The sequence below is a fragment of the Pseudophryne corroboree genome, chromosome 3 (genome assembly GCF_028390025.1).
Source record: "Pseudophryne corroboree isolate aPseCor3 chromosome 3, aPseCor3.hap2, whole genome shotgun sequence".
Taxonomy (NCBI): Eukaryota; Metazoa; Chordata; class Amphibia; order Anura; family Myobatrachidae; genus Pseudophryne; species Pseudophryne corroboree.
The window spans coordinates 805,596,534-805,621,929 of record NC_086446.1 but is presented as its reverse complement, the minus strand read 5'-3'; the positions used below and the strand labels follow the sequence as shown (position 1 = coordinate 805,621,929).

The 25,396-nt window shown below is 44.1% G+C and overlaps 1 protein-coding gene across 4 annotated transcripts in view; it reads right to left on the bottom strand.

Annotated features, from left to right (window-relative positions):
• Positions 1–25,396, bottom strand: part of LOC135056918 (pancreatic lipase-related protein 2-like) — a 130,353-nt gene that overhangs the window by 20,373 nt on the left and 84,584 nt on the right. For all 4 annotated transcript variants that reach the window (XM_063962691.1, XM_063962694.1, XM_063962692.1 and 1 more), the window contains 4 exons: positions 14,378–14,509; positions 8,932–9,050; positions 8,736–8,856; positions 3,942–4,050 (listed from right to left, as the gene is read on the bottom strand). In XM_063962691.1, coding sequence (XP_063818761.1) covers positions 3,942–4,050; positions 8,736–8,856; positions 8,932–9,050; positions 14,378–14,509 — 481 coding nt within the window. The remainder of the gene's footprint in view (positions 1–3,941; positions 4,051–8,735; positions 8,857–8,931; positions 9,051–14,377; positions 14,510–25,396) is intronic.

The following is a 25,396-nucleotide window of genomic DNA, read 5'->3' as shown; positions in this document are numbered from 1 at the left end:
CAGCATCCTCTAGGACGTAAGAGAAATACCTATATTATCTAATAACCCTGATGCACGGAGCCCCCTCAGGTTACAGAATATAGGGATAGCAGTAGGAGTGAGATACACAGAGTAGAGATCACCCAGCAGCTATATGCACACACACACACACACACACACACACACACACACACACACACACACACACACACACACACACAAACACGGTCACATGTACAATGCAGGAATTATGACAAACAATAAAACTGCACTGGACTAGGAATACTATTACTGAGTAAGGCTATGTATATAAACAGATATATCAATGCACAGTAAAAACTGGATGAATATCACAGGGTACTTGTACTAAATAACCCTGAAGTATGCACTTGTTCTTAACTAACACTGTCTAAATGACATGTAGAATACTAAAGTATCCTGTGAATGCACATCGCTGATGATGTAGGCGGCTTTACAGAGGAGGCATCACCCAGCAGTCCCAGAATCAGCGCAGCTGTGTGTAATGGCGCCCAAACGCTGACAGGGAGTGAGGGAGACAGAGAGATGCAGCTCACTGGCGTTTCTATAATGGGTGCAATGGGTGGGGTGCACACGGGCCCACACCGCACCCATTTTAACACTTACCTTTACAGAGTCCAGCGCTAGGACCTGCAATCGCGGCAGAAGTCACCGCCAAAATGGCCGCCGCGCATGCGCGGTAGCCAAATTGGTCTCCGGATCATGGCGGAGTCTACAGCACCGTACAGAGGAGGGGGCCACCCGGAGGTGCACACGGGTGAAAGAGACAATATTATACTAAAGCAGCTACCAGCCATTTTGCATAATGGCAGCCATTCTAGATGTATTTCAAGCTATTATTATAGGTTTATAAGTAATGCTGACATTTATATGATATATGCATGAGACCCTTAGCCCTAGCAACCTGTATAAGAAATATACACTCCAACATATTGATAATGGTCAAGGATCAGCTCAGATGCATATATGGGTTATTAAACCTACCCCTTTAAGAGTTTTAAGTGAATCTTTGTACTACATAAAAACAAAACTTATTGATAAGAAATAATAGCTTGTTAAAAATAATCACCTGTTAGGGAAGAGACTCCCTATTAGCTTGTCAGGTTAAGGAATTTACACCTGCAGATATATAATTGCTAGATAGGAGTTTTTTGGCAAGATTCCCAGATATTAGCAAGACGCCCAGAAAATGACCTTAAAGTATTTCTGAAGGAATTAAAATAGTTTTAAATATAAAATCATCTTTATAACCATTTTAAGTTTTGTATTTAATAACCAAAAGCATGTATAATGTTATATAATAGGTTTCAACCCAATAAGCAGTTATTTGATTCTAGGGCCCTTATTCCGAGTTGATCGGTCGCAAGGCGATTTTAGCAGAGTTACACACGCTAAGCCGCCGCCTACTGGGAGTGAATCTTAGCTTCTTAAAATTGCGACCGATGTATTCGCAATATTGCGATTACTAACTACTTAGCAATTTCAGAGTAGCTCCAGACTTACTCTGCCTGTGCGATCATTTCAGTGCTTGTCGTTCCTGGTTGACGTCACAAACACACCCAGCGTTCGCCCAGGCACTCCCACCGTTTCTCCGGCCACTCCTGCGTTTTTTCCGGAAACGGTAGCGTTTTCAGCCACACGCCCCTGAAACGCCGTGTTTCCGCCCAGTAACACCCATTTCCTGTCAATCACATTACGATCGCCGGAGCGAAGAAAAAGCCGTGAGTAAAAATACTTTCTTCATAGTAAAGTTACTTGGCGCAGTCGCAGTGCGAACATTGCGCATGCGTACTAAGCGGATTTTCACTGCGATGCGATGAAAAATACCGAGCGAACAACTCGGAATGAGGGCCTATGTTTCATAATTTGGTATTCGTTTGGAATGTTCATTGCAATAATCAATGAACATAGCCAGCTAGTACATGTAATTTCCTTAAATGAATTACATAGATGTTTCTGTGAGAAACTATTTTGTTGAGAGCAATATGAATTCTCCAGCTACAGTCACAAGGACATCTAGTTAACTCCCAGGCCGAGATAAAACTTTAATTGCATATGAGAACATTAAAGGAGTATGTTTTGGAATGTCCAAGTGACAATAGAAAGAAGGCTTTCAAGATAAATGTCCAGATGGCGATAAGGAAAAGGCCTCATTAAATTAATGAACAGATACTGATAAGAATATACATACAGGAATGTTAATTGGTTTAATTAAATCATTGTTTATCTTTGCACACAGTATGCTTTGATTGGCTAACACACTGTCATACCTTTATTCCTTTGTTCATTTGTGTATAAATAAAGGCTCCTAAAATAACAAGTCAGATCAGAAATTACTTGCAGAGCTTCTACATATCTCCTATGTGTTGTCTCATTATTTCTGGTCTCCAGCCGGCTGCTAAGTACAGAACCATTGACTGATGTTCAAGGGTATTAAACAGATAACCGAAGAGCGTTGATATACGGAGTCTATCTCCAACACGGGCACCCTCCTCTGTAGAAACGCCCCCGATGCAGCTCCAGGATGGGAACACTTACTCTAAATGGCGCCCAGGGGCTGGGGGAGGGGCTACAGGTCAGAGCCTTATCCCCTTGCTGGACTTCACCACTGGGTTCTGCGGGCCTTAATAAACTGGATTATAGCCTAATCCGACCTGTGCCCTTGCCCTGGTGGTCTAGTGGGGTCCCTTTACTGCCACAGTGTCCATGCCAGTGCGCATGTCCCGCCTCCTAATGGCCATGGCGGATCGCGATATCCAGCTGGTCCCGCCTAGGGGACCCTCTTACCTCCTCCCTGAGTGCGGCCACACGATCCCGGAGAACTTCGGTTAGTGTGTGTGCCCTGGGTAAAGAACTGGAGCCTACGCTGTAAGTACTAGGCAACCAGGGACGCGGGAGTATACAGTGCTGCTGGGGGAGGTGATGGAGCTGCAGCAGGAGATAGAATGATATCTAGCACTAGAGTGCCTCTGCTGCAGCCCTTGAAGTCTTCTATCTTCTTTAAAATCACTCTTCTTAGGGCTGCTGGAGCAGCCCTGCCTGTTAGCTGCCTGTGCACGGAGGTGGGGTTATAGAGGAGGCGGCGCTGAGCATCTTGGGAACAGTCAATGATTTTAGCCTGTTGGTGCCTTGGATCAAGATCCTACTCTACACCCACCCCCCTACCCAATGTTATTCCCTGCAGAAGAATATCAGTGTACCCGCTGCAGAAGGTTTGATAATGCGAAGTACACCCAGCATGCAGAACAGTGGAAGTGGTACTGTGCAGCTTTCCATACATACAGGAAAACGATAGATAATGGTACTTACTCCCAGCATGCAGAACAGGGAAAGTGGCACTGTGCTGTGTTCATACATACAGGAAAAGTAAAGATAATGAGAATTACACCCAGCATGCAGAACAGGGGAAGTGGCACTGTGCAGCTGTCCATATGTACAGTAAAAGGATAGATAATGAGAATTACACCCAGCATGCAGAACAGGGGAAGTGGCACTGTGCAGCTGTCCATACGTACAGTGAAAGGATAGATAATGAGAATTACACCCAGCATGCAGAGCAGGGGAAGTGGCACTGTGCAGCTGTCCATACGTACAGTGAAAGGATAGATAATGAGAATTACACCCAGCATGCAGAGCAGGGGAAATGGCACTGTGCAGCTGTCTATACATATAGAGAAAAGACAGTTAATGAGAATTACACACAGCACATATAGGTAAAGACGTTCACTGTACAGATATACAATGTACGGAAAGGTTTCAGAATTGCAGCCAGTAATTATGTAATATATTATTTTCAGTTAAAAAAAATGACGTCAGGTCCTGAAAGGTTCTCGGTTACACATGGAAGAGAATTGCACCAGCTGCTCATACAGAGAAGTCACAATAACAGGCAATGACTATAAATAAGGCAGATGTGTATGTACCTGTATATCTCATTGTCCTCCGAGCAATTGGAAGGATTACACAGAGTGACTTGTAGAGATCCGAGGACTGCGCTACCGGTGATCTGAAGGGTGACATTGTATCTCCAGCCTGCAGGACAACACAGGAAATGTAATTTATTCTCCTCGTCCTCTCTCCTGCCTCTGACATTGTGGACCGCCCGCACCTACTGCAAATCCTTCACTTCGTTGGTCTGCGTGATACTGCCCTCTCCTGGCTGTCCTCCTACCTCTCTGACCATTCATTCTCTGCCTCCTCTCCTGGCTGTCCTCCTACATCTCTGACCATTCATTCTCTGCCTCCTCTCCTGGCTGTCCTCCTACATCTCTGACCATTCATTCTCTGCCTCCTCTCCTGGCTGTCCTCCTACATCTCTGACCATTCATTCTCTGTCTCCTCTCCTGGCTGTCCTCCTACCTCTATGACCATTCATTCTCTGTCTCCTCTCCTGGCTGTCCTCCTACCTCTCTGACCATTCATTCTCTGTCTCCTCTCCTGGCTGTCCTCCTACCTCTCTGACCATTCATTCTCTGCCTCCTCTCCTGGCTGTCCTCCTACATCTCTGACCATTCATTCTCTGCCTCCTCTCCTGGCTGTCCTCCTACATCTCTGACCATTCATTCTCTGCCTCCTCTCCTGGCTGTCCTCCTACATCTCTGACCATTCATTCTCTGTCTCCTCTCCTGGCTGTCCTCCTACCTCTCTGACCATTCATTCTCTGTCTCCTCTCCTGGCTGTCCTCCTACCTCTCTGACCATTCATTCTCTGTCTCCTCTCCTGGCTGTCCTCCTACCTCTCTGACCATTCATTCTCTGTCTCCTCTCCTGGCTGTCCTCCTACATCTCTGACCATTCCGTCTCTGTCTCCTCTCATGACTCCACCTCACCCCCACTTCCACTAACTGTAGGTGTCCCCCAAGGTTCTGTTCTTGGTTCTCTCCTAGCTATCTATACATCCTCTTTAGGTGACTTCCAATATATGTATGCTGATGATTCTCTGATCTACCTTTCCTCCCCTGACCTCCCCCGGCTCTCCTCACTCGTGTATCCAACTGTCTCTCTGTTGTTATCTCCTTCTAGATGTCCCAGCGCTCTTACACTTAACATGTCTAAAGTTGGTTACACACAAAACGATTACAGACATAATGTGGGCGTTCCCGATCAAACGGAAGGACACATCATTTACATCGTTCCATATGTATAAACGATACCGATGGTGATGCGCGCACTTGCAGGTCACTAGCGACAGCCCCTGATCTTTTGAAAATGTAAGAAGATCTGGGGCTGTTAGTGGTGCCATGCTGCAGACTGCTCTACCCCTCCCCCACCCCTCGGCGCTGTTCGTTCCTCTTCCGGCATTGTTCAGTGACATATCATGCCGTGTGACTTCACCTTAATACTGAGCTGATCATCTTCCCGCTCTCCTGCATAACCTCACCACCCACACTCTCATTATCTATAGATGGCACTACTATCTCCTCTAGCCACCAAGTGCGCTGTCTTGGAGTCATCCCTCTCCTTCACACCACACATTCACCACATCTCACACTCCTGCCACTTCTCATCAGAAACATCTCAAGGATCAGACCCTTTCTCACCCAGGATGCCACTGAGACCCTCATCCACTCACTGGTCATCTCTAGACTGGACTACTGTAATCTCCTCCTATCTGGTCTCCCTGACAATTACCTCTCTCCACTCCAATCTATCCTCAATGCTGCTGCCCGGCTCATCTTCCTCACCAAACGCACTACGTCCACCTCCCCTCTCAGACAAGCCCCTCACTGGCTCCCCTTCCCTTTCAGAATTCAATTCAAGCTTTTCACACTCACTTACAAAGCCCTCACCCACTCCTCTCCCATCCACATCTCTGACCTTATCTCCCTTTACTCTCCCACCCGTCCTCTCCACTCTGCTAATACACGCCACCTTTCCTGCCGGTATGCGGTTAGTATACCGCTCATTGGGATCCCGGCTGTCACAATAGTAACGCTGCGATCCCAACAGGGCCAACATACCACCACCGGTATACCGGAGAGGTAGGTGATTCAGCACACATCTCTTCCCCCACTCGGCACAGCACAATGTGTGCTGAGTGAGTGGGGGGGACACACGGTGGGCCACTTATTTCATCCAGCGGTGAGATTGCTTAGAAAATAAGTGAACATCGGTCCGCGTGTTCCCCATCTTAACACATACCGATCTTCTCCTGCCTAGGTGAGTAACTGCTCCCCGAGTGTCCTGGCTGGAGGTGAGTAATTGTTCCCCGAGTGTCCTGGCTGGAGGTGAGTAACTGCTCCCTGAGTGTCCCGGCTGGAGGTGAGTAACTGCTCCCTGAGTGTCCCGGCTGGAGGTGAGTAACTGCTCCCTGAGTGTCCCGGCTGGAGGTGAGTTACTGCTCCCTGAGTGTCCTGGCTGGAGGTGAGTAATTGTTCCCCGAGTGTCCTGGCTGGAGGTGAGTAACTGCTCCCTGAGTGTCCCGGCTGGAGGTGAGTAACTGCTCCCTGAGTGTCCCGGCTGGAGGTGAGTAACTGCTCCCTGAGTGTCCTGGCTGGAGGTGAGTAACTGCTCCCTGAGTGTCCTGGCTGGAGGTGAGTAATTGTTCCCCGAGTGTCCTGGCTGGAGGTGAGTAACTGCTCCCTGAGTGTCCTGGCTGGAGGTGAGTAACTGCTCCCTGAGTGTCCCGGGTGGAGGTGAGTAACTGCTCCCTGAGTGTCCTGTCTGGAGGTGAGTAACTGCTCCCTGAGTGTCCCGGGTGGAGGTGAGTAACTGCTCCCTGAGTGTCCCGGCTGGAGGTGAGTTACTGCTCCCTGAGTGTCCTGTCTGGAGGTGAGTAACTGCTCCCTGAGTGTCCCGGGTGGAGGTGAGTAACTGCTCCCTGAGTGTCCCGGCTGGAGGTGAGTTACTGCTCCCTGAGTGTCCTGGCTGTTTAAATGTTTTTTTACAATTTTTATACAGTGCGTTACTGTGGCCTTTTTTTCTATCAATCCATCAGTACCCCTACTCTCACCCTTCTTCCGCTCTTTTGGTGAGGATGGGCAGCAGATGGGGGTAACTGTCCATTGGATTGTACTGTCTCTCTCCACTCTCCATACAAATAGCCTGAAATATCTCACAGTAATAAATATGATTTCAGTTTTATGGTTATAATTAACTAATAGGTGCACCTATAAGCCTAGTCTATAAAATATTCTCCAGACAGATCACATTGGTATAACAGTGAAAATGAAGGTGACATTTGTCCCTCACCGTATACTACATTAAGTCCTGATGTAAGGTCTTATATGTGATAATTTGCAGCTCTGTGTGTTGAACAAGGAGGGTAATGCCTTTTGGTGAAAAAATGACCATGTATAATGTGTATATAATGTGTTTCAGGCAATAATGTATGTGATTGATATGGCAACATTGTAAGTGACTGTTACAGGTCTTTATATAAACAACCGAGGCCGTTTCAGGCCGGATTCTGATTCATCAGGGAAACATGTTGGAGAGAAATCCAGCTCTGTAACAATCTGCTATCTGGCAATTAAGTATCATTTGTGCTGAGAATAATCTTAGAAGCATTGCAGAGCTGAATTAGGGGGTAATTCCAAGTTGATCGCAGCAGGAAATTTTTTAGCAGTTGGGCAAAACCATGTGCACTGCAGGGGGGCAGATATAACATGTGCAGAGAGAGTTAGATTTGGGTGGGTTATTTTGTTTCTGTGCAGGGTAAATACTGGCTGCTTTATTTTTACACTGCAATTTAGATTGCAGATTGAACTCACCACACCCAAATCTAACTCTCTCTGCACATGTTATATCTGTCCCCCCTGCAGTGCACATGGTTTTGCCCAACTGCTAAAAAATTTTCCTGCTGTGATCAACTTGGAATTACCCCCTTAGTTATGTGGAACACACAATTATTAACAGTGAAAATGACCTTCTAGCAATATGTGAATCATGAGAAATGTTTAGGAAGTGGTTTTAAATTGCATGTGATTATATGAGGTATACATAGAAAACAATCTTTTTCCTCTGCAAAGATAGCCATGTGATGTGTGTTCGTCTAAAGTCTTTATGACATGCTATCTTCAATAACCACAGTGTCTTGAAACTGCACTTTAAAGAAAAAAAGGAAACTATATGAATGTGTTGATTTATTTAAACACAATGGGAGATAAAGATACCCACTAAATACGAGTGATAATCACTCTATTGTTTTTTGTTTGTTGTTGTATTTTTATTATTTTTTGATTATTCTCCCTCTTATTTTAGATAGGTTAGAAATAAAAACTAAGTTTTAATACTAGTCATCAATTCTTTATGCAATACATCAATAATTATCTTAAAAGAGTGCTCCAAAATGGAATTTTCTTTGGGGCTAGTCCCCACAATATTTTTGCATATAAGTCTTTCATAATTCCAGGAGCACCTCCAGCCGATTTATGATGCAGATGGGAGTGTTCTAAGCATTTAGAGTAGCTGTTTTTTTTGTTAAATGATGTTTAACAGGTAATAAATATTACATATCTGGTGCAGGATAACAATTTTAGCCTTACAAGCCATCTGCACATACATAACACCCTTCAGTACATTGGTCTAGTGTAGGTGTGGGGGGAAATGTCTCTATGGTTCCTTACATCATCTGCACATTTAGCTACGGGCGCCATCTACCATTTCTGATCAGCACATCGGAATCTGCATAAAACGTCCATCTGCTGCAGGTTGTTAGTGGTCTTCCATACAACATTATACTTGTTTCTTAAATCAGGATATCCAAATGTAACTCACGTTCATAGTCATGTTCAGGTCCAGTATTCAGATAATAGTTCTGGCAGGTTGCGTCACCTTCGTCTCTTGTATTGTAGCCCATTAGTGTGCAGCTGCCGTTGGGACAAGGGAATCCAGCACCCTGAGGTGGGAAGAGCAACAGATTTACCTCTGATATGTGCGGAAGAGATTTATTCCCTGACTGCTTGGTACTTACAGCCGTGAATGAGGGATAGTCGTCGGCACAGTAGGCCATGAAACCACCAGGGTTGATGACTGATTCTGTGAACAACTTGACACTGGCGACATGACTGCACTTAAAAATATTCAAAGCCCCTGGAGGGGCAAAGAGAGAAGAGAAAAAACATATAAGCCATGGATGCTAATGACACAATGCATTGTACATATGGAGGTGCAGTACCGAAATAGGCCTATCTGAGGGAATTGTGGGACTGTGTCCTGGTACACCATCCTAGCTTCTTGTGGGCATTGGGGGACTGTGTCCTGGTACACCATCCTAGCTGCTGCGGGAATTGGGGGACCGTGTCCTGGTACACCATCCTAGCTGCCTGAGGGCATTGGGGGACTGTGTCCTAGCTGCCTGAGGGCCTTGGGAACTGTGTCCTGGTGCACTATCCTAGCTTCCTGAGGGCATTGGGGGACTGTGTCCTTGTACACCATCCTAGCTGGCTGAGGGCATTGGGGCTGTGACCTGGTACAGTATCCTAGCTTCCTGAGGACATTGGGGGACTGTGTCCTTGTACAGCATCCTAGCTTCTTGAGGGCACTAGGACTGTGTCCTGGTACACCATCCTAGCTGCCTGAGGGCATTGGGGGACTGCATCCTGCATATCCATCCTAGCTGCCTGAGGGCATTGGAGATGTGTCCTGGTACCGCATCCTTGCTTCCTGAGGACATTGGGGCACTGTGTCCTGGTACATCATCCTAGCTTCCTGAGGGCATTTGGGGACTGTGTCCTGGTGCACCATCCTAGCTGCCTGAGGGCATTGGGGACTGTGTCCTGGTACAGCATCCTAGCTTCCTGAGGGCATTGGGGGACTGTGTCCTGGTGCACAATCCTAGCTGCCTGAGGGCATTGGTGAACTGTGTCCTGGTACAGCATCCTAGCTTCCTGAGGGCATTGGTGGACTGTGTCCTGGTACAGCATCCTAGCTTCCTGAGGGCATTGGTGGACTGTGTCCTGGTACAGCATCCTAGCTTCCTGAGGGCATTGGGGGACTGTGTCCTGGTGCACCATCTTAGCTGCCTGAGGGCATTTGGTGACTGTGTCCTGGCGTAGCATCGTAGCTGCCTGAGGGCAATGGGGGACTGTGTCCTGGTACAGCATCCTAGCTTCCTGAGAGCATTGGGGGACTGTGTCCTGGAACACCATCCTAGCTGCCTGAGGGCATTGGGGATATGTCCTGGTACAGCATCCTAGGATCCTGAGGACATTGGGGTACTGTGTCTGATACAGCATCCTAGCTCCAAGCTTCCTGAGGGCACTATGGGACTGTGTCCTGGTACACCATCCTAGCTGCTAGAGGGCATTTGTTTACTGTGTCCTGGTGTACCATCCTAGCTGCCTGAGGGCATTGGGGGCCTGTGTGGTACAGCATCCTAGCTTCCTGAGGGCATTGGGGGACTGTGTCCTGGTGCACCATCCTAGCTGCCTGAGGGCATTGGTGGACTGTGTCCTGGTGCACCATCCTAGCTGCCTGAGGGCATTTGGTGACTGTGTCCTGGAACACCATCCTAGCTGTATGAGGGCATTGGGGATGTGTCCTGGTACAGCATCTTAGCTTCCTGAGGACATTGGCGGACTGTGTCCATAAATAGCACCCTAGCTTCCTGAGGGCACTAGGGGACTGTGTACTGGTACAGCATCCTAGCTGCCTGAGGGCATTGGGGGACTGTTTCCTGGTACAGCATCCTAGCTGCCTGAGGGCATTGGGGGACTGTGTCCTGGTGGGATCCGGTCTGAAGATTGACAGTGTCTAGGTCGACAATGTTTAGGTCGACCACTATAGGTCGACAGTCACTAGGTCGATATGGATGGAAGGTCGACAGGGTTTCTAGGTCGACATGTGCTAGATTGACAGGTCTAAAGGTCGACATGAGTTTTTCACAATTTTTTTTTGTTTTGGGATTTTTTCATACTTAACGATCCACGTGGACTACGATTGGAACGGTAAAGTGTGCCGAGTAAAGTGAAGGCACCATGCCCGAAGCATGGCGAGCGAAGCGAGCCATGCGAGGGGACGCGGTGCACTAATTTGGGATCCCGGTCACTCTACGAAGAAAACGACACAAAAAAAAAAATCCTCATGTCGACCTTTAGACCTGTCGACCTAGCACATGTCGACCTAGAAACCCTGTCGACCTTCCATCCATGTCGACCTAGTGACTGTCAACCTATAGTGGTCGACCTAAACATTGTCGACCTAGATACTGTCGATAAAACGAACCACACCCGTCCTGGTACAGCATCCTAGGTGCATGAGGGCATTGGGGGACTGTGTCCTGGAGTAGCATCGTAGCTGCCTGAGGGCAATGGGGGACTGTGTCCTGGTACACCATCCTAGCTTCCTGAGGGCACTAGGGTACTGTGTCCTGGTACAGCATCCTAGCTGCCTGAGGGCATCGGGGTACTCTGTCCTGGTAACCCGTCCTAGCTGCAAGAGGGCATTGGTTTACTGTGTCCTGGTGTACCCTTCTAGCTCTCTGAGGGCATTGGGGGCCTGTGTTGTACAGCATTCTAGCTTCCTGAGGGCATTGGGGGACTGGACTGTGTCCTGGAACACCATCCTAGGTGCCTGAGGGCCTTGAGGACGTGTCCTGGTGCACAGTGGTAGCTGCCTGAGGGCATTGGGGGTTTGTGTCCTGATACAGCATCCTAGCTGAGTGAGGGCATTGGGAACTGTGTCCTGGAACACCATCCTAGCTGTATGAGGGCATTGGGGATGTGTCCTGGTACAGCATCCTAGCTTCCTGAGGACATTGGGGGACTGTGTCCTGGAACAGCATCCTAGCTTCCTGAGGGCAGTAGGGGAATGTGTTCTGGTACACCATCCCAGCTGCCAGAGGGCATTGGTTTACTGTGTCCTGGTGTACCATCCTAGCTGCCTGAGGGCATTGGGGGCCTGTGTGGTACAGCATCCTAGCTTCCTGAGGGCACTGGGGGACTGGACTGTGTCCTGGAACACCATCCTATGTGCCTGAGGGCATGGTGGGACTGTGTCCTGGAGCACCACCCTAGCTGTCTGAGGGCCTTGAGGACGTGTCCTGGTGCACAATGGTAGCTGCCTGAGGGCATTGGGGGACTGTGTCCTAGAACACCTTCCTAGCTGCCTGAGGGCATTGGGGTACTGTGTCCTGATACAGCATCCTAGCTGCCTGAGGGCATTGGGGTTTGTGTCCTGATACAGTATCCTAGCTGAGTGAGGGCATTGGGGGACTGTGTCCTGGTGCAGCATCCTAGCTGCCCGAGGGCACTGGGGGACTGTGTCCTGGTGCACCATCCTAGCTGCCTGAGGGCATTGGGGGAGTGTGTCCTGGAACACCATCCTAGCTGCCTGAGGGCATTAGGGGACAGTGTCCTGGTACAGCATCCTAGCTTCCTGGTGGCATTGGGGGACTGTGTCCTGTTACAGCATCCTAGCTTCCTGAGGGCACTATGGGACTGTGTCCTGCTACACCACCCTAGCTACCTGAGGGCATTGGGGGAGTGTGTCCTGGAACACCATCCTAGCTGCCTGAGGGCATTGGGGAACTGTGTCCTGGTACAGCATCCTAGCTTCCTGAGGACATTGGGGTACTGTGTCCTGGTACAGCATCCTAGCTGAGTGAGGGCATTGGGGAACTGTGTCCTGGAACACCATCCTAGCTGTATGAGGGCATTGGGGATGTGTCCTGGTACAGCATCCTAGCTTCCTGAGGACATTGGGGGACTGTGTCCTGGAACAGCATCCTAGCTTCCTGAGGGCAGTAGGGGAATGTGTCCTGGTACAGCATCCTAGCTGCCTGAGGGCATTGGGGTACTCTGTCCTGGTACACCATCCCAGCTGCCAGAGGTCATTGGTTTACTGTGTCCTAGTGTACCATCCTAGCTGCCTGAGGGCATTGGGGGCCTGTGTGGTAAAGCATCCTAGCTTCCTGAGGGCATTGGGAGACTGGACTGTGTCCTGGAACACCATCCTAGGTGCCTGAGGGCATGGGGGGACTGTGTCCTGGAGCACCACCCTATGTGCCTGAGGGCCTTGAGGACGTGTCCTGGTGCACAATGGTACCTGCCTGAGGTCATTGGGGGACTGTGTCTTGGTACAGCATCCTAGCTTCCTGAGGGCATTGGGGGACAGTGTCCTGGTACACCATTCTAGCTGCCTGATGGCATTGGGGGACTGTGTCCTGGTGCAACATCTTAGCTGCGTGATGGCATTGGGGGACTGTGTCCTGATACAGCATCCTAGCTGCCTGAGGGCATTGGGGGTTTGTGTCCTGATACAGCATCCTAACTGAGTAAGGGCATTGGGGGACTGTGTCCTGGTGCAGGATCCTAGCTGCCCGAGTGCACTGGGGGACTGTTTCCTGGTGCAGTATCCTAGCTGCCTGAGGGCATTGGGGAACTGTGTCCTGGTGTAGCATCCTAGCTGCCAGAGGGCACTGGGGGACTCTGTCCTGGTACAGCATCCTAGATTCCTGAGGGCATTGGTGGACTGTGTCCTGGTACAGAATTCTAGCTTCCTAAGGGCATTGGGGGTGTGTGTCCTGGTACAGAATTCTAGCTTCCTAAGGGCATTGGGGGAGTGTGTCCTGGTGCACCATCCTAGCTGCCTGAGGGCATTGGGGGGGGGGGGGGTCCTGGAACACCATCCTAGCTTCCTGAGGGCATTGGGGATGTGTCCTGGACCAACATCCTAGCTTCCTGAGGGCATTGGGGGACTGTGTTCTGGTACAGCATCTTAGCTTCCTGAGGGCATTGGGGGACTGTGTCCTGGTGCACCGTCCTGGCTACCTGAGGGCATTGGGGGATTGTGTCCTAGTACACCATCCTAGCTTCCTGAGGGCATTGGGGATGTGTCCTGGACCAACATCCTAGCTTCCTGAGGGCATTGGGGGACTGTGTCCTGGTGCACCGTCCTGGCTACCTGAGGGCATTGGGGGATTGTGTCCTAGTACACCATCTTAGCTTCCTGAGGGCACTAGGGGACTGTGACCTGAAACAGAATCGTATGCCTAGGACACTAAGGGGTCTATTTACGAAGACTTGGATGGAGACAAAGTCGACGGAGATATAGCCCTAGCCAATCGGCTCCAAACTGACATGTCACAGGCTGGGTTTGAAAAATTACAGAAGCTGATTGGCTGTTACTTTATCTCCATACACTTTATCTCTGTCCAAAGCTTAATAAATATCCCCCTAAGGGGTCTATTCACTAAGCTTTGGATGGAAATAAAGTCGCTGAAGATAAAGTACCAGCCAATCTATCTATCTGTCCGTCTGTCTATCTCAATATCACGGTGTCCCCCACCCCCGGACCCTTGGTCTGTTCCTGCTTCATATTGTCTTTATGTCTGATACATTGTTTTCCCATAGAAAAAGTGCATTTTTGCATTTGAATTAGCTTGCTGCACACTTTAAGGTAAAACATTCCGCAATTACCAGTGCTCAAGTTGGAAAGTTGATAGTTAACGAGGTCAAGAGTAGTCTGCAGTATGCTACACCCCGGCTGATTTCGTCCTCCATTTGGATTGAAATCTTTGTGTCCCACTGATTGGTCTATCCCAAGAAGACCTGAAATATAGATGACACACAGTATATTGCTATGACATGAATACATGCAGGGTCTATGTCATGGTGTATAAGTAGTAACAAATAACACTTTACACTGAATGAAACACAGAAGTAACCCTCTGCTTATATCTGGCAATCACATACAGCAGATACTGTCAGGATCCCCGGACGATACTCTGTGTCAGCTGCTGTACCGACATACGAGGTGCGGCTATTAAATAACAAGACACCATACTGTGTCAGTTACAGGGGAGGGGGGAACATTGACTTTGGACTATCCCAAAACAGTTTTGCAAGTCCCCCCCCCCTCTCGCACAGGTAGTGTGCTGCCACACAGCGTTGGAAGAAGTTGTGTTTTTCCCGAGCGAAGAGCGACGCGTTACCCTTACCATTATGGTTAAATTGAACAATGCACCCACCGAATCTTTACCTAGGCTAGCCGAGGCTTACGGGGAAGATTGTATGTCATGCACATGTGCATAAGTGGCACAAAGGATTTAGTAATGGACATGAGGATGTGGAAGATGCTGAACGTCCTGGAAGGCCTTGCACATTAAAAAAAAAAAAAAAAGTGTATTTTTTTTTCAATTTGCGTGAGTTGACCGCCGACTCAGCATCAGAATATCGGCAGAAATGGGAAACGTTGACACAGAAACTGTGAGGCAAGTTTTGCATCAAGATTTTAACATCACAAAAGTTTGCACTAAGATGGTTCTGAGGCTTCTCACTGCCGAGCAGGAAGGAAAGCAAAAGTGAATTTGTACAGACCTTGTGGAACAAATTCAAGTGGATTCACTTTTTCTAGATAAAGTTATTGCCTGTGATGAAACACAGATCTTTCTGTGCGATCCGGAAACCCCAATGCCAGTCCATGCACTGGAAACACCATCATGAAAGCGTCACAGCAAATTCAAAGCCCTGTTACTGGTTTATTTTACATCAAGGGGGTTATTTGGAAAAACTGAGGACCAAAAGGTGCAATAGTGAACCAACATCACTACAAAAATGTTCTAGAACCTTTGCAGGAAAGAATCAGAAGGAAGAGGCCAGAACTGTGGGAAACAGTCTAATCCTCCATCAGGACAGCGCACCGGCCGCATAGCGCTCTCTGTGACACAGTGTTTGGCCAGGGAACAGATTGCAGTGCTAGATACCCCCCATACTCACCCCAAAGTCACATCTGTGCTCAGGAGACCCTGTTCCGCATCAGGTACTGAGGGAAAGGAGAAATTGACGGAGCTGTGAGACAGCCGACAGATAATGAGCGACAGCACGGCTCTGACCAATGGGATATAAGAGTACAGCGGTGTGTGGATGCCGGGAGGGGGGGGGGGGAGGGGGGGGGAAGTAGTGCATAGAAGGGAAACAGAGATATAATGTTCTTCATGTAATTAAACGTAAATTATAGCATCAGTCTTGTTATTTAATAGCCACACCTAGTATGTAATGCCGCAGGTGATGTGAACCACTGCTCGCAAATTGATCTAAATTCATTATTTGTCTTTGAGTTTGCATAAGTAGAGAGAGCACCATGTCCGTCAAACTCAAACTGACAGGTGGCAACGCCCCTAAGTATGCAAATCCCATCCCTAACCACATCCCTAACCAAACCCCCAACACGCCCACTGTTCATCCCCTTCTGATGTTTTATATAAAATAAGCTTACAAATTAGTTATAAGCGGTGTGTATTAACTCTTAGATGTTGCATCAGTGCATATTATTTCCAATTGATTTGTTTGTTGTTAACGCTTAGTTGCAACAGTAAACAGTAACAGTAAATGTTATTTCCAATTGATTTATAAAATAAGCATGCAAGCTATGAATGCTGTTTATTAGATTTGAGTGGATTTGAGTGCGATATCTATAAAAGTGTATGCTGCTATGCCTGCGGACAAAAGAAGCGTCGTGTTTCGAGGGTCGGCTAACCGAAAAAAGCATATGAAGAATGCGTATTACACCGTATTAAACCCAGGGAGTTATAGCGGCATTGATAAGTTTTATGCATCGAATAATGATGTGTTTAAAAGTGGCGATATTAAAGGATGGCTGTAAAAACAAGATGCGTATACATTACATAAGCCGGTCAGGAAAAACTATAAAAGGAACATGATCTGCGTATCGGATATAAATCATCAATTGCAATGTGGATTAAAATTATTTAGCATTATTTTTGCACACATAGTGATCTTACACAATGTCTATGGTATCCTTATACAGATGAGTAATCCATTAATGGCCCATGCACACAGACAAGACAGTTATGTTAATTAAGATTGGTATCCTTATTGTGACCGATAGTTAAACTATTATTGCAAACAACCAAAGACAGAAATGCACCCACACCAATTTGCGCTATATGTGTAGGTGTTTATCCTAACCCAAAAACAATACAAATATAGAAAAAATGGGCTAACCCCTTCTCTGAGCCTCCTAAAAAAATTAATACCATATATTTCTACTTAACTTATGGATGGGTGGAGCTCTCTCAATCTGCTAACTTCTTCTTAATTAATGAGAGATGTGGTGTCCAGATAGATAAACATGTAAAAATATAAAAGAGCAATCTAGTGTAGCATAATTTACAAGCGATATTAGTCATATAACTTTATCAACCTGTGATTCACTCATAACAGATAAGCATGCATTTCTTAAAAACAGTTTTTTTAATAAAAATTCATCATAAAATATCCAGGCACGGAAATGATGAATAATCCACAGATGTTACATCCATACGAACATTTATGAGGGTGGCTTCCTACCAGATTTACGGAGTATAAGGTGCACATAAATGAAACCAATAGATGTTCCAAAAAATCCCCGGGAAAGATTTCAGCTCCAAGAATGGATCACCCGTCTTCTCCTCGTCTGGTCAGGTCGCCGTTCTGTCCCTCTCATCAGCCAACGCGTTTCAATCAGTGGTTCTGATCTTTTTCAAGGCATTGTCTTGAAAGCATATAGTTAGGAAAACTGAGAACCTGGGATAATTTATCTCAGGCTGATCCCAATTGGGATCCATCTGTGTTGATGCTTTCAATAATGTCCAAATATCTTAAACCACCTGACATGGCCACTCTTGAGCAAGTTATTGTCTCCACCTTTCAAAGCATCTTATTCTATGTTCTACCTATACCTTAATGTATGGCTCAGTGGCTCATGTGGTTTAGCCACTGACCCTGTGTAGATAGAGACCTGGGTTCGGTTCCCGGTCCAAAAACTTATTTTTAGTTTTATTTATTATTTTTTATAAATCACCTGATATATGTACCATTATTGTTACTTTTTATTTCTATTAGACATTTGTGCTCATATAAGCATCTTATACATAAGTAGAGCTACAAACAATCGTTTAAATGAACTTCAAAGATCTTTTTTCATCATCTAGTTATGATGTAGATATAATTCTATTAGATTTATGTCTTTTAATTATTATTATTTTTTGTCAATAAACTCATGTCAGATATAGCCATATGGAGATTCAAATTGTCTGAATTATATATTCTCAGTTATATATATATTATGCATCATTATTATTTGTTTATTTTTATTGCACCTGTATTCCTGTTTTTTTTTATTTTTACTTTCATTCTGATATTATGAGCTGTTTATTCTGTAATAGACTGAAGTAGATGTTTATAACTACTTTATTGAGACATTTCTAAACTGCCTCTACTAAAATTTATTAGGCACTTTAGTATATGAACTGACATTTTAAACCACAACAGTTTCTTAATGATTACTTCTTTTATCTTGTACACCTGTATACACTTAGCCACTTTGGCTTTAAATACTGCTGAGCACAGAGGTAGGAATACACCTTTGAAAAAGTCACGTGATACGTGACGAAACGCGTTAGGACCCCGCCTCATCATCCACCTTGATCCGGGTATCTACACCAGCAACTCTCTGCCAAGATCCAACGGACTTTCATACCGGCACTTCGGTTCCCGCAAGCCGCACACACCAGCACGCGGCTCCTATCAGCTACATCTGTCTCACGTACTACATCAGCCCGGCGGCTTTTACCATCTCCTTGCTGCATAGCACGAGTGGGCAACGCAGGATCAAGAACCGGGGACGCCCGGTCTCGGACCAGCCCACAGGAGAGGTATACATTACAGCAACACAGCTTTGTGACGGGCACATTGTGCACTATTTGGGACCGTTTTTAATTTATCATCTATACAAATGAATCCACAAGTGAAAACCTTGTGAGTAATTACGGATCTTCAACAAGTCTCCTTATATAAGCTGCTCCTAAATTTCCTACGATACCTATATTCATCAAGGTGTGTTTCATTATACAGTTATACATACTACTAACTTTTAAATTATTTGTTTTATAAAAAGCATATTTTTATTCAGTATTCACGGTTAATAAATTGTGTTAATTTTTAAACAAAACGTCGGCTCTTTTCATTTTTTCCCTGATAAACTGCGCAGCCGTTTCCCTGTTTTTTTTTATATTAATGCTGTGGCCTGACAGTCTGTATAGTTTTTTTTAAGTGTTACAATATGGATACATTAACAATACTTGACAGACATGGATACATGCGTATTAAACCTAAATGTTGCTAAAATATATATGCGATAGCAATGATTATATATATATATATACACACACACACACACACACACACACACATACATACATATATATATATATATATATATATATATACACATACATACATACATATATATATATATATATATATATATATATATATATATATATATATAGAATCACATGCCAAACACTCGGGGTGAGGTTTAAGACAGAACCAGCACTCTGCGTAGTTTTCAAGACAGATTTTACTCCAAACTGTACTTCAATCATGAAATAGTCACATCGACATCAGCATAAAACGACAAAGGCATATACTCATCGCATCAAGATGATAATGTGGCACTGGAAAACTCCCTAACAGCCGTTTTCGGTGAACAACCTTCCTCAGGGGAATAACCAGGCAAAGGGTCTAGCTGCCATGTGAAAAAGTGCTTGCGTGTCGTGCAAACGGCTGTTAGGGAGTTTTCCAGTGCCACATTATCATCTTGATGCGATGAGTATATGCCTTTGTCGTTTTATGCTGATGTCGATGTGACTATTTCATGATTGAAGTACAGTTTGGAGTAAAATCTGTCTTGAAAACTACGCAGAGTGCTGGTTCTGTCTTAAACCTCACCCCGAGTGTTTGGCATGTGATTCTATTATTCAGCATTTAACCGGACACCTGCTTTTTATCAATGGAGAGTGTCAGTGCGGCTTCCCGGGACTTTGTTCTGTGATTTTGCTATATATATATATATATATATATATATATATATATATATATATAAAATGTAAACCTAATATCGCTTGTAAGTTTATATTCAAAATGTTGGCAGTGTTCTATGTAAGATAATGCCAAATAAGTTAAATGTATCACATTATCAGTTGTAAAATTATGTGTTTATTAATAAATAAGCTGTTTTTTTAAACTCAATTTGTACATGCCCCCTATAGCTCCACCCGCAGGGTCTGAGTTTTGCATGTGTCAACAACATTTCAGCTTTATAAGGGGCGTCCTGTATCCATTCAATGACAGCGTTGAAATCTCTCACACAGAAGATACTGAGCCAGGAATATGTAAGTATTATAATTATTCACTTTTTTTTTAATTATGTTTTTCCATCTTAGACACTAATGCCTCTGACGTTATCAATTTTCTTATACAGCATGTTTACATTAATTACCGCATGTTTCATTTGTGCTAGTGTATCTATTGCTAACCTTGTCTGTGAAATAATTTTTTCCTAAAAGTTGATTTGTTGCTAATAACCGCCGGGTGCAGTGCATTACTTATTTTGAAGAATGTTGCATGTGTTGTATATATAAGTTTATATGATAATTTTTGTATATAGATGTGTGTTATATTTTAAAAATCAACTACGTCTATTACGTATGAGTGACATCTAGTGGTTTATTTTGTATTAGCAAATTAACATTTTATGTTTTAATTTAAAAAGTATTTAAAAGATTATCACAATTACATGTTCAGTGTTTTAACGTATTTAAAATATAGTATATAATATTTTTGTGATTCATAAGTGTTGTGTAAATATGATATTTAGCGTATATGTTTTATTTATGTATATTTAAAATACATTTATTATAATTTTTGTCTTACAGCATTAAGATTATTTCAAGACGCTGCCTCGGATAAAATAATAATGGAGGTATGTGTTTATGTATGGTTTATTTGATCATAGAGTCATTAAAATATCTTTACAAGCTAGCATTATTATGTAAAAACATAAGTTAATTATAAAAAAGATATAATGTATATTATATTTATATTTAACAGTCAGCAAGTCGTGAAGTATTTGAAATTTCTGATGATGACGTGATCGCGTATCTTTCACAAGTTGATGAGCATCTTTAATCAACCGCTATCCCGTAAGTGGTCATATGATGTTTAACAATATTAGAAAAAACAGAACAGGACAAGTGTCCCTCACTGATTTTCTCCCGGCGCTAATTACAATTAATACTTAGTTTAATAGTGAAACATAGCAGCTGAGTAAGGCAACTTGCTAAGTTGCCAACAATTAAGAACTATTAAAAAGAAAAAGAAAACTCTGTGCTAAATGTACACTGTATCAGACTAGAGTGTGCAGTCTGTCATGTAAAGTAATTGACTCAGTAAGACTCCAAAAGTACATAAAAATCAGTTTATATTCAATAATCTTTAAAAAGTGACAGATTCTAACAAGCAAGCAGCATATACTTTGCAACAATTATCTAATCTGTATTAACCACATTAATTGGTATAACAAACAATATATTAAAGCTAGTTGGTTGGTTCTGTTTGGTAAGTAAAATTAACAACACTGGTGTCCCAGTGATTAATTGAATAGAAAGTCCCGCAAAAGGTGGTCACAGCTTTATAATAAAAAGCTTTAGGGAGATGGTGATGTATAATTACCCATGTGCTGGTTCCTGAAATATTCTGTAGACAGGGTCCATATAATGATTGTGCACAAATAGGTGAATTTTACTTGTGAAGCTGATTAGAAGACTACCGTTCTGTTGACAGATTGCACTGCTCCGAAAGACAGGTAATCGCTGGTATAGAACCCTGTTGGTAAAACCTCCAAAGACTCTCTCCATGTCACGGGTGTTAGACCTCACAGCGGGTGCCAATAGTATTCACTCGATGAGGGCAGATGGAGTCCTGGACATCAGCGGTATATTGCAGAGAACGGAGACAGTGTTACAGCTGGTAGCCGCCGGCTGGAGCGCCCAGCGTGTAGCAAACCGTAGTAGGTTAGAGCTGTGGAGAGCCGTATGTGGGCTCAATTAGCGGGTTGAAACCAAACAACTGAACGTAGAAAGTGGGCGTCAACGCGTTTCGTCTCCTTGGTAACCAGAGACTTCCTCAAGACTTCTATTCAATTAATCACTGGGACGCCAGTGTTGTTAATTTTACTTACCAAACAGAACCAACCAACTAGTTTTAATATATTGTTTGTTAATACAGATTAGATAATTGTTGCAAAGTATATGCTGCTTGCTTGTTAGAATCTGTCACTTTTTAAAGATTATTGAATATAAACTGATTTTTATGTACTTTTGGAGTCTTACTGAGTCAATTACTTTACATGACAGACTGCACACTCTAGTCTGATACAGTGTACATTTAGCGCAGAGTTTTCTTTTTCTTTTTAATACGATGTTTAATGGTGCATAAGTAATGTTATTTTATATGTGTGTGTATATATATATATATATATATATATATATAAAATGTTAAATCTTGTGATCGTAAGTTCATCGACTGCTGAATAATTTTAATTTGTTTTTAAAATGCTTATTCTCGCATAATTAACAAGAATTAATCTTACGCAGGATCAGTCGGTCAAGGGCTGAGAAGGACAGATATATATGTCATAGAATGTGCAATTGGTTCTGCTGTTGAAAACGATTCAGAAGCCTTATACAACATACGCGGATTCACCGAAGTCTCAAAGCAGTTGTATGTATATGTTTGTGAATTTATCTTTTTAAAATAAATGATTCATTTTTACCGAGTGCGCAAAGTAACTGTGTGTGTATTAGAAACATAGAAACATAGAATTGGACGATAGATAAGGACCACTTGGTCCATCTAGATAGCACCTTTTTTATCCTTTAGGTAATCTCAAACCTTTTTGAACCTTAATTCTTTGTAAGGATATACATTTCTCTATACCAAGCATGTTTAAAATGTTATTACGTCTTAGCAATTATCACGTCTTATGGTATGAAATGATTTTAAATTACTCAATTGTATTTCGCAGATAGCCCTAACCGACTATGCATGGAAAAGTATATGCGCGATATGCAAATGCGCCTGCTGCCATCAGCGGAGTCAGAATCGCCAGCTGAGTTTTCTATGAATAGTAAGTTAATTAAACGACGCTATTCGGTTTGTTACAAGCATTTAAAACTAACATTTTTTCACAGAGAAAAATGTAAATCATAGCTGTACATCTAACTAATTGTTTTCTATCGATAGTAAGTTAATTAAATGACGCTATACGGGTTGTGTTACACGCATTTAAAACACTAATTTTTCCACGGAGCAAAAATGTAAATCATAGCTGTACAACTAATTATTTTTGTTTTTTAGGATTCGATGAGGTCTTGTATAACATGGATCCTACGGGATATTGTTGTATAAATACATTGGATGATTAAATGATCGAAGAAGCATCGCCCCGTACAAGCACACCCGATACAATGTCGCATTGCCCCGATGACAAAGAGAATCAATACAGACAGCCGCCAAACAGACATTTACGACTAGTTGGTTCTACACCATTGATAATGAATCAGATGTACAGTAAAATTAATCCCAACAGTCGTGTGAGTGATGTGTCGCGCATAACGCATTGGGTGAATGAAAAACCTAAACAACGGGGTATGAAGAGGAAATTGGAATATACAGACAAAGCAGAGTCTAAAAGAAGGAGGTTGACTACATTACAAGAGGTGCCAATTAGCTGTAACAACAGCAACAAATTCAAGATGTTATATAAGAAATTTCACAAGTGCGCCCGTTACAAATGTATGGTCAGTTGTGGTGCTGACCGTAAATAAACAATACCAATATACAATAACTAATAAGAAAATATGTGTATTTATTTTCTGCAGTGATAATAAATGCACTCTGAATAGGTGATGTTTTCTACTGTGGTGCTGAAAATAAACAATACCAATAACACAGTAACTAGTAAGAAAAAATGTGTGTTTATTATCTGCAGTGACAACTTCTGCTGTATGCAGAGGGGAGAGGGGAGGGGGTTGGGAAGGGAATGGGCAAGAGTAATGCTGGTGCTTTGGGTATGGCAGTGACCTTTAAGTATATAGGAACACCCTCAGGTGGGTGTGCTGGTGCTCCACTTCTAGAGGTGGCGTCCCACCTAAGTAGTGGAATAATGTCCTTGATTTGAATGTGGATATTCCAGAGCCAATAAAAATAAAAATAATAATAATAATAATCAAAGCAGTCACAGTAAACCAAGGACACTCATATCAGAGCCGCACACTAAAGAGTAAGAGGAGGAGGAAAGCAAGTGGAGAGAGCTGCTAATCATCGAGACCTCACTGCGGTCACGTGATCGGGACAACCCGGAAGTGAGGGAGGACGCCGGACGCAGCTGAAGCAGAGACATCGGAGGAGACCGCGAGCGGAGGGAAAGGAGACAGAGCAGCAGCGATCAGGTAAGGGACTCTGTAGGAGAGGAAAAGGCAAAGCGGATAGCTCTATAGGGCTAGAAGCAGTGTCCTTCTCTCTCTCCAAGACAAGCAACCGATCCCCTGTCGTCTAGAGAACCGCGGTGCGCTCACCAGAGCAACATCGGGGTAGATCAGGACATAAAGGGGACACGGTTTGTCCGGAGTCCTCATTTCCTTGAGCACTAGCTCTGTCCCAGTACCCGCACCGCAAGTGGTCACTCAGGGGTACCCCACGCCTTACCTACTGGACTTCATCATTATCAAAAAGACATTTTACTCATCAGCATTATTATTATTATTTTTATTGGCTCTGGAATATCCACATTCAAATCAAGGACATTATTCCACTACTTAGGTGGGACACCACCTCTAGAAGTGGAGCACCAGCACACCCACCTGGGGGTGTTCCTATATACTTAAAGGTCACTGCCATACCCAAAGCACCAGCATTACTCTTGCCCATTCCCTTCCCAACCCCCTCCCCTCTCCCCTCTGCATACAGCAGAAGTTGTCACTGCAGATAATAAACACACATTTTTTCTTACTAGTTACTGTGTTATTGGTATTGTTTATTTTCAGCACCACAGTAGAAAACATCACCTATTCAGAGTGCATTTATTATCACTGCAGAAAATAAATACACATATTTTCTTATTAGTTATTGTATATTGGTATTGTTTATTTACGGTCAGCACCACAACTGACCATACATTTGTAACGGGCGCACTTGTGAAATTTCTTATATCACTGTTATTGATGTGGAGTTTCTAGAGGTACTCCAATAACAAGTTGCTGCCCAAACGCACCCGAATATCCACACGCATGAGCGCCGGATACTCCGATTATAAATTCAAGATGTTGCCTGATCAGGACGATGATGAACAATCGAACTGTGTTAGTGTTAAAACTGATGAATCAGAGATTGCAAAAGGTAAGGGGGTCAATAGGCTCTCAAAAAAGTACAAGATCAAACATACAAAAGAAAATAGGATTATAATAACATCAGTCACTCAGAATGATCCCATTATAATTCCAGACACACAGGTTAATCCCATTATAATTCCAGACACACAGGTTGAACCCGTTATAAATACAGATGTCAGTTATGATTTACTTCAAGACGCAG